Genomic DNA, 10,580 nt, shown 5'->3' with positions numbered 1-10,580 from the left:
TAGCACAAATCTTGTGCAAATTCCAGTTCCTGTGGCATTGCAAGCTGAGGGTTAGAGTCTAAAGAAGCTGAATTCTGTGCTTGTCAAAGCCAGTAGGAGTTTTGCCATGGAATTCAATGGCACCAGAATCAGGTCCAGAATCTGGTGAACATTTGAAGACTTTGTGGTACTTAAATGAACACAACCTCTGAAGAATCTTTGAGACTTGCAAGCTTTAAATAGAACACCCAGTGAGATTTCCAGAAGGTCAAATGTGTGAGTCTGCTGCAGTGGGATGAGATAAAGCTGCAAACGGTATTGGCCATAGTATAAAAATCATAATGGTGCTGATAATAATAGCCAGAGTAAAACCACGATGGCAACACAAAGATCAAGTTGAAATATGAGGCTATTAATGAATAAAATCTAATAGAGGGGACCTGTAAAAAGAACTGGATGATGTTGCATGAAATGATTGATAATAAATCTAAAGAGACAGAAAGCAACCTCTGAAACTAGATCGAATTTGGAGGCGGGAAAGCAGTTTATAATGGGATGACAGAAAGGGATGTTATATTAGTAATATAGATAAGGTTAATTTATTCAGCTGGTCTCCAGGAAAATAGGTTAAGTAACCATTTGAACAAGAAATGAATTTATGAGATGGTTTTAAGACATAAGGGATCCGGCAATTTTGAGACATTTGAAAATTCCAGGAATTGAGCACCGGCCAACTGAATTATATTAAAAATGACAATCAAAACTATATAGAGGAAAAATAGGACATACTGGATTGCAGGTCAATTGTATTACCAAATCAAAGGTGAAATTATCCTCCCTAGTCATACTAAGAAGTGCCTTTTGTCCACACTATTACATACTCTTGTCTTTGTCTGAAAGCTTTGTTATGCGCTGGTGTAGCACACCATACATCCCTTTTTGTTGATGAATCCAATGTTTGGGAAAAGTTCCAGACTGATGACTATGGGGGCAGAGGTCCCATGTTGAGCCACCCAACTGACCCAATGTGGGGTGGGCAGTGCATAGGTCATGTTTTCTAGACCTTTATCATTTTTGTTGGTCTTCTCTGGACTTTCTCCAATTTGTCTATATCTTTCCTCAAATGTGGTGCCCAGAACTGGACACAATACTCCAGTTGAGGCCTAATCAGCGTGGAGTAGAGCAGAAGAATTACTTCTCGTGTCTTGCTGACAACACTCCTGCTAATACATCCCAGAATGATGTTTCCTTTTTTTGCAACAGCGTCACACTGTTGACTCATATTTAGCTTGTGATCCACTATGACCCCCAGATCCCTTTCTGCAGTACTCCTTCCTAGGCAGTCATTTCCCATTTTGTATGTGTGCAACTGATTGTTCCTTCCTAAGTGGAGTACTTTGCATTTGTCCATATTGAATTTCATCCTATTTACTTCAGACCATTTCTCCAGTTTGTCCAGATCATTTTCAATTTTAATCCTACCCTCCAAAGCACTTGCAACCCCTCCCAGCTTGGTATCGTCCGCAAACTTTATAAGTGTACTCTCTATGCCATTATCTAAATCATTGATGAAGATATTGAACAGAACCAATCCCTGCGGGACCCCACTCCTTATGCCCTTCCAGCATGACTGTGAACCACTGATAACTACTCTCTGGGAACGATTTTCCAACCAGTTATGCACCCACCTTACAGTAGCTCCATCTAGGTTGCATTTCCCTCTTCGTCTAACTTCCAGGATTCCACTTCCGTAGGTACCTGTTCCACTGCTTAACCCCCTTTGTAGTCAGAAAGTTTTCCCTAATAAATAAACTAAATCTCCCTTGCTGCAGATTAAGCTAATTATTTCTTGTCCCACCTTCACTGGACATGGAGAACAATCAATCATCAACCTCTTTATAACAGCCCTGAACATATTAGAACCTGTTACCAGGTTCCCCCTCAGCATTCTGTTCTCTAGACTAAACATACCCTTTTCTTAAAAAAACCCCCACCTTTTATCATAAATCGCATTTTCTAAACCTTTTAGTATTTCTGCTGCTCGCCTCTGGACTCTCTCCAATTTGTCCACAACTTTATGTGGCACCCAAAACTGGACACAATACTCCAGTTGATGCCTCACCCGAGCCAAGCAGAGCAGATTGATGACCTCCCATGTCTTACGCACCACACTCCTGTTAATACACCCCCGCATGATATTTTGCCTTGTTCACAACACCATCATGTTGTTGACTCATATTCATTACATAATCCACTATAACCTCCAGATCCTCTTCTGCACGACCAGAGGCTCCCCTGCTCTTCCCCATTCTGTGTCCGCGCATTTGATTTTTCCTTGCGGGTTCCTAACTGAACTGTTTATAAACAGCTCTCTGTTCACTGTTTGTGGGTGTGATATGCGGACACACACACACACACAGCGGTCTTCTGCAGCGTTGAACCCAAACCTCTAACACACAAATCAGGGACTACATACTTGACCCAAAGGCTGATACTACCCCAGCCAGAGGGGCTGGTTAACGCTGTTGCCGAACTGGGCCCTTTAATTTTTACCCACAAAAATAGGGTCGCCAATGAGCGATCTTTAAAACTGATCCCTGGGAAGGGCAAAAAACCCTCCCTCAAGGGAAGGCCTTTGAAAACGACTTCAAATTAACCCAACATGAGTTAGAGGATGTCTGCCCACAGAGCCGGGGCTCTCAAACTGGGGGTCGCCAGGTTATTACATGCGGGGTCCCGCGCTGTCAGCCTCCAGCCCCACTCCCCCTTTTGCTTCCAGCATTTATCATGGCGTTAAACTGAGCTGTAGCTCAGGAAAGCTCATGCTCAAATAAATTGGTTAGTCTCTAAGGTGCCACAAATCCTCCTTTTCTTTTTGCGAATCCAGACTAACACGGCTGCTGCTCTGAAACATATTTTAAAGTGTTTGTAATTGATAAGGGGCCTCGCACTCGGAGGCTTGCTGTGTGAAAGGGGTCACCAGGCCAAACGTTTGAGAACCCCTGACCCAGGGAACTGCGCAGGGCTGTGGAACGCTCCATGGGAAGGGGGCCCCACGTTTCGGGCACTGGGCAGCGAGCTCCGCTAAGGGGCCGGGCAGGCGGCAGCTCCGTACCCCAGCCGCCCCCAACTCCCCGGGCCTCATGCCTGCATGCAGCGGGGCAAGACACCGCAACCACGCTCCTGCACGCCCGGGCTGGAGCCGCCCGCTGCCCGGCTGGCGCGCAGCCCCCCGGGGCGGCAGGCTGCAGAGAGCCCCGGCGCGCCAGGCAGGCAGGCAGGGCGAGCCAGCCCTGTCCACACCCCCGGCGCAGCTGACGTGTTAGAGAGGAGCCGCGGCTGCAATCGGCCTATGTCTGGCTGCAAGGGGGCCGGGCCTGGGGGACGCGCATTAGCCGCGACGGGCTGCAGCCGGAGGGGAGCCCGGGGACCATGGCTACTGGCGGGGCCGGTGTGGGGGTGCGACCGGCGGAGGAGCAGCAGCCGCAGCCGCCGGCCCCGCTCCAAGCCCCGCAGCCCCCGGAGCAGCAGGGAGAGCAGAAGCCCCAGCTCCAGCCGCCGCCGCCGCCCCAGCAGCAGGGCCAGGAGGATTTCTCCTTCCTGCCCCTGGTCCATGATATCATCAAATGGTAACGTGCCCGTGCTTTCCCCCCCGCCCCCCCGGCGCCGCTGCCTTGGGGTCCCCCCCCCAGCGCCCAGCCTTGGGGTTCCCCCCCCAGCGCCCCACTCCGGGGAGAGATCCCGGGGGTCCCTCCAGCGCCCCGTTCTGCAAAGAGATCACTGGGGATATCCCATGGGACTGCTCCAGAGATCTCGCTGGGGTTCCCCTGTCCTTTAGAGATCTGGGGAATCTTTTCACCCCACAAGGAGCACAGAGAGATATCACTAGGGATTCCCCCCCTGCTGTCCCAGAGATCGTGGGGTATCTCTCCATATCCCCCCCTCTCACAAGTAGAGAACTAGTGGACGATCCACCTTGCTTTCCAGAGGGCCGAGATCACTAGGGTTCCAGGGATCCCCTCCATCCCAGGTCCCCTGCTTGCCCCAGGCCACCAGCCGCACTACAGAGGATGGCCAAGGCTCTGCTTGTGGAGCCATTCGGAGCGAAGGCGTGGGCTGCCCTTCTCTTCAGCAGGGAGGGGCATCCCTGGCAGAGAGGAGTGTTTCTAGCGTGCAGCCTGCTATCTGGAGCCAAGCAGCATGGCATTCCGGGGCCACGCATCGGGTGGGAACCATAAGTCACTTGGATCCAGGAAGGTGATGGGAGTCCCCTGGCATGGGTGGTAAAACGTAAGGAACGGCCCTGCATTGAGGGTGATGGAATTCCTTCTGCAGCGCCTTCAGTTCAACCTGCTTGACAAAGGCTTGACAAAGCCCTGGCTGGGATGATTTAACTGGGAACTGGTCCTGCTTTGAGCAGGGGGTTGGACTAGATGACCTTCTGGGGTCCCTTCCAACCCTGATATTCTATGATTCTATGATATTCTATGATTCTATGATTCTATGCTGCTTTGATTTCATGAGGCTGCTTTACTCCAGGCTTGATTAGTTTTAAGTTATTTTCATTTGATGCGTCTTGATCTAGTTGTACCTTTCTGGCATTGACCCTGTGGGCCGGAGCCTCCGCTGGAGTAAATCAGGGCAGGTGCCATGGAGTTTACACCTGCTGACAATCTGGCCCAGAGTTTCCGAGAAAGTTTGTCTCAAGTTGGCTGATGTCTGGCGTTCAAGAAATGCTTTTTTAAATCAGGCATTGTTTCCCTCGTGCGCATAGGTCAGTCGGATTCAGTAGCCGAACTGTGCCTGAAGTGTAAACCTAGTATCTAAAAATCATTGTCCATTTTTGGATTTCATAGAATCACAGAATATCAGGGTTGGCAGGGACCTCAGGAGGTCATCTAGTCCAACCCCCTGCTCAAAGCAGGACCGATCCCCAATTAAGTCATCCCAGCCAGGGCTTTGTCAAGCCTGACCTGAAAAACTTCTAAGGAAGGAGATTCCACCACCTCCCTAGGTAACGCATTCCAGTGTTTCACCACCCTCCTAGTGAAAAAGTTTTTCCTAATATCCAACCTAAATCTCCCCCACTGCAACTTGAGACCATTACTCCTTGTCCTGTCATCCGCTACCACTGAGAATAGTCTAGATCCATCCTCTTTGGAACCCCCTTTCAGGTAGCTGAAAGCAGCTATCAAATCCCCCCTCATTCTTCTCTTCCGCAGACTAAACAATCCCAGCTCCCTCAGCCTCTCCTCATAAGTCATGTGTTCCAGACCCCTAATCATTTTTGTTGCCCTCCGCTGGACTCTCTCCAATTTTTCCACATCCTTCTTGTAGTGTGGGGACCAAAACTGGACACAGTACTCCAGATGAGGCCTCACCAATGTCGAATAGAGGGGAACGATCACGTCCCTCGTTCTGCTGGCAATGCCCCTACTTATACATCCCAAAATGCCATTGGCCTTCTTGGCAACAAGGGCACACTGCTGACTCATATCGAGCTTCTCGTCCACTGTAATCCCTAGGTCCTTTTCTGCAGAACTGCTGCCTAGCCATTCGGTCCCTAGTCTGTAGCGGTGCATTGGATTCTTCCGTCCTAAGTGCAGGACTCTGCACTTGTCCTTGTTGAACCTCATCAGATTTCTTTTGGCCCAATCCTCCAATTTGTCTAGGTCCCTCTGTATCCTATCCTCCAGCATATCTACCACTCCTCCCAGTTTAGTGTTTAAGTTGCATCTAACTGTGCCAGACAAACACACAGTCCTGGCAAAGGGCCTGGTCAGCGCAGGCCAGTTCAGGAACGTTTTCCTGCTCTAGCCCCTTAAAAAGAGGGTGGTGGATCATCTCATGGTAGCGTTTGGAATTTTGTCTTTCTGATTCAGGATCAGTGTCTGGACAAGTATATTGGTCCGGAGTAGATCTGAGGCCACCTGAGGAGTTCTAGCCCTGACATTCTGATAACCCCCCTTTCACATGTTTTGTTTGTGTGAAGTCAGGGCTGGCTTAACAGCCCTGGGCACTGAAGACTGCCATGTACGCACAAAACAGGGTCAGCACAGAGGGTGCTGATGCCAGCTCCCGCCACGCTGCTCCACCCTTGTGCCTTAACCCTGTTTGGCAGGGAGCACTTGGAGGGGCTAGTAAAGAGGGGAAGGTCCCAGAGTGCAGGCCCCAGCATGAACGTCTACACTGCAATTAAACAGCCCCTTAGCCCGAATCAGCCAGCACGGGCCAGCCGCAGGTATCTAATTGCAGTGTAGACATGTCCAGAGCCTTTGCAGCCTGACAGGCAGGCCCAGGGAAAGCAGGACACACGGGGGAACACAGGAGGGGGAATAACGGAAGTGATCATTTTGAACTCACAGGCTGGTGGGTGTCATGGGAGAGAGGAGTTTCAGGAAGGATCTCGCTGGTGGCTGTGGAAGGCGAGTGCATGTTTCTATGCGTGGGGCATCATGGCACAGAGAAGGCGGTGGGAAAAGGAAACAAGGTGTCACCTTTGCCCCCACCCCTGGAGACTACCGGCATTGGAAGTACTTAGTGCCAGGTGTGGTGGTGGGTTTTTTTTTCAATTAGAAGGTTTGTCTGCTGGAAACTGGACTGAGACTCGCCCAACTCATTTCACAGAGGTCACCAAACAGCCATCAGCCAATGACCTTGCGAGCAAGAGATGAAAGGCCCCAGGTGTCCCATTGCCCAGCCTCTCTCTAACTGCTAGCATTAGAGAGTGATGCTTCATCCAGCTGACAGCTGGGGAGCCGAGCTTTCCTGTGCTAGGGTGTATTCGTTCATAACCCTGGCAGGTTGCAAATGAATCTTCCTTTCAAATGATCGCTTATCACAAAGTCAGGACTTGAACATAAGATAGTGTGCCTCTCATCTGCAGTGTCACTGGGGATGTGTGTTGTAAACTAACAGACATTCAAGGGCACACACCCTTGCCTATTGTTTCAGTCCCTGGAATTTCTGCCAACTCTTTGCCCTCGGTCTAAAAAGCTCCACCACTCTCGGGGCTTGATCCAAATGTCATTGAGTTAGTGGAACTCTTTCCACTAGTGGAGCAGGCCCTCGCAGAAGTGTAGGGCCTTATTTCTAAGCTCTCGTAGTGGTGTAAATCAGGAGTGATCCCACTGAAGTTAGAGTTACACCAGCGTGAGCGCGAGGAAGCCAGTCAATGATCAGATGAACTTGATTCTCTCCGAAGGGCCCTACCCACAGTCACTCAATTCTACCTGGGTGTTCATGATTGATTGTGATTTAGATGCTTGCTCACTGACAGCCCATTCCAGCATTCAGCTGCAGTTTTACGTAGGAAGGGAGTGATGAATATTTTGGCGGTAAAATGTCCTACCTGAGTAAGCTTGGAAAGAATGAATATTCAAACCAATGGGCGCCATCTGCTTAAACATTTCCCTTTGGGCTGTGTCATTATTCCCCAAAGTTATAACTGAATCCCTCTCTGCCCCTGCAATGCCAAGCCCGTCTTGTTTTTAGAGCTGGCTATTGAGCAGGCTTGTGGTTTTCAAAGGCCTTTACAATCCCACTCTACCCATTAGCAATGGGTTTCCAAAGCCGGGAAGCAAATCCTCTGAGCCAGGTGAGACTTTTCTAAGTGTTAGCAATGGCATCGCAGATGCTAAGCTATTTTTAAAAATGGAGCATGCTGAGAAAGCAGCTGGTTTTAAAACAGGGCACCCTCTCTCCTTTCTGGGGGTGTTAATGTCCCCTCAGAGAGAGAGTGAGTCTTTCTGAGTGTGTGGAGCGTTATTTTCTCTGGCGTTCCTTATGGTTTAGTTCAAGGAACCTGTTTGTAGCTTGAATGGCAGAATGCATCTGATTCCTGTCAGCTACCAGTGATGTTGCTGTTTATTAATTATTTGTATTACAGGCCCCAAACCAAAATCGGATCCCCATCGTGCTAGGCACTGTATGTACATGTAGTAAGAGCCAGTCCCTGCTCTGAACAGGGCACAGTCTAAGTAGAGGAGACGGGCAAAACGTGGGAGGGGAAACTGAGGCATAGAAGGGGGTGACTCGCCCAAGGTCCCCTAGCAAATTATAGACTAGAGCCCAAGTCTCCTGAGTCCTTATCCGCTGGACAGTGCTGCCTCAAACCAGATTTGATTCTGTGCTACGCAGGGCTGGACTAACAGGATGCTGCAGGCAAAGTTGGACATAGGGAGCCGTGGACTGGAATAGCAGGAGCGGGTGCAGAGGAGCATTGGCAGGGCTGTGGAGTGGGTGGGGAGGGCAGGCTGAAGGCAGCAAGGTGTGTTGCAGGTCGAGGCGGAGGCATGTTGGGGCTGCGGGTCTGGAGTGAGGGGCATTAGCAGAGCTGCGTTTGGGGACGTGCTCCCGCAGCTTCCCTGCCCCGAGTCCGGCTCCCGTCAGCTCTCTCGGTCCCTCCTCCTCTCCCCAGCCCCTCTCCTGCTCATTACAGTTGAAACCATTTTATCACATCTGGAAAGTGCAACAGGAGGCAGGCTCTGTGAGCATGAGTCACAGAAGCTGGAGGAGACCATCTAGGCCAGTGGCCCTTCAGCATTGCTGCTCGGCTGCCAGGACAGCTGGGGGCACTGGTTCTGTCTCACCCTCCGGGCTAAGAAGAGAGAAGAGCCCCGGGGGTGAGGGTGGGTATGGCCAGCTCTGCTGGAAGAGGACAGTGTGCATCATATTATGGTGACACACCCTGGCTGGTCAACGAATGCCATTGAGAGGTTCCAGAAGGGATCCCATGCAGCCTTTCTAGCCAGAGGAACGTGGTGGTGACATGGGACTTCTTTATAGGGAGGGGGATGGGCGGAGGGGGATGGGCGCTTAACAGGGGGGGAAAGTGGGCCTGATTCATGGTCAACGTTAGAGCCTCAAGCCGTCTCCTGACCCGTGTGACTATTCTGTGGGTGCATGCGTTCAACAAGACACAGTGATCCAGAGCCGCCATGTGGCTTTAGGGCTAATGTCACTTGACTGGGGCTGCCCAGAATATCAGCAGTCACGTCAGAGTTGGGCATATGTAGTTAACCGCCCGTGGCCACGCCCCTCTTCTCATCCCTGCTGGCTTCTGGTGGGTGGCTGCGGAGGAGTCTGTGTCGGGAGGGACGTAGCCCCCTGAGTCCATCTGATGCAAGGTGTGAGCTGTCGTATCTGCTCTCTGCCTCCCTGCAGCATGGACAAGGACAGCCAGGATGTCCACCAGGTGCTGAACGAACTCAAGACCAAATTCCAGGAGATGAGAAAGATGATCAGCGCCATGCCTGGCATCGGTGTGAGCCCCGAGCAGCAGCAAGAGCAGCTGCGCAGCCTGAGGGAGCAAGTCAGGACCAAGAACGAACTGCTGCAGAAATACAAGAGCCTTTGCATGTTTGAAATCCCCAAGGAGTAGGAGGGAAGGGACAGGACAAGCCGGGCCCCAGGGGAAAGCAAGACATCCCCTCCCCTTCTTTTCTGTCTTCTTCCTACAAGGTTGCTGCTGTGTGGATCGCAGCCATGTGACATTAACCCGGGAGAACATTGTGTACCTGACGTATGATGATTGCAGCGGTTCGTTTGCTTTGATCTGCTGTGGGACTGCGTGTATTTATATATCTCTCTATTCTGGAGTGCGTCTCTTTTTTTTTTTTAATGCAAGCACGCAGGAGGGATTACGCTCCCCACCTTGCTATGAGGAGTAAATGATCTGGTGGCAACATTACTGCCTGCAACCAGAAAGAGGGGGCATTTTCTTCCCTTTTGTGGAAATCGGCAGAATGGAGCTTCCTGCCCTGCCCCCCGGAGGCAGCGGACACGGTCCCCCGTGCGCTGGTTGCAGAGTGTGTGTCTGGAGAGAAAGGATTGATTACAACTGCTTTTGTATTTATCACCTTGATTTTTTTTTTTTTCTTCCATAAGTGATGCTTGTATCTGAGATGATCCAAGTAAAGATTTGAAAACCCTGAGTGGCACTTCTTGCATCTGTACCGAGCATGCGCGGACGGCACAGGGCTATCGTTCTGAAAGCACAGGAGACCACAGAGCTGCTCTGGGTGCTTTCTCCTTCCATTGCTTTTCTAAAAGCAGGGCTGGGGCCAAATAGCCTGGTAGATGTAGGCTGGGAATTTTTAAAGGAGTAGTCAGTGCTCAGCTCTGAGTGAATGTCACAGGGATTTAGGTACCTCGATTCCCAACTCACAGAAGCAGTGTCACTCCCGGTTGCCCTGGAGTCAGTCTGAGTAACCCTGTTGACTGTAGTGGTTATTACACTTTCCACCAGCGGGGCTGACCGCAGAATCTCTCAGAGGCCAGCTGCGTGCCCCAGAGTACTTTAATCAAGGGGAGGATCCACTGCCTGCCTACATCGGCCTCAAGCATTTGGGACACTTGTCCTGTGCTGTGTTAACCCCTGCCCCCGCGCTGCGGAGGGAGATGAAGTGCTTTGTGCAGCTCCAGTGCAGGACACAGGGGCCCAGGCAAGTATCTAGTAAACAGCCCCATGGAGATGGGAAGGGAGATTGGCCTATAGCCAGCTAGCAGCAACTGGGCCATTCAAGTCAGTGGAGTTGCACCAGGGAAGAATTTGGCCCATAGATAGGCTGGTGACTCTGGATTAAGGCCTCTAGCCTTTC

General features: G+C 51.0%; 1 protein-coding gene across 1 annotated transcript; it reads left to right on the top strand.

The window, feature by feature from the left end:
- The first annotated feature begins 3,247 nt into the window (after positions 1-3,247).
- MED9 (mediator complex subunit 9) lies at positions 3,248-9,911 on the top strand. Its single transcript, XM_073361377.2, has 2 exons — positions 3,248-3,608; positions 9,145-9,911. Exons 1-2 carry the CDS (start codon positions 3,412-3,414, stop codon positions 9,359-9,361), a joined length of 414 nt encoding a protein of 137 aa, XP_073217478.1. The 5' UTR covers positions 3,248-3,411; the 3' UTR covers positions 9,362-9,911.
- The last annotated feature ends 669 nt before the right edge of the window (positions 9,912-10,580 follow it).

This window comes from Lepidochelys kempii, chromosome 10, assembly GCF_965140285.1.
Source record: "Lepidochelys kempii isolate rLepKem1 chromosome 10, rLepKem1.hap1, whole genome shotgun sequence".
Classification (NCBI taxonomy): domain Eukaryota; kingdom Metazoa; phylum Chordata; order Testudines; family Cheloniidae; genus Lepidochelys; species Lepidochelys kempii.
The sequence above is the reverse complement of the archived record's forward strand: the minus strand, read 5'-3'. Positions and strand labels throughout refer to the sequence as shown.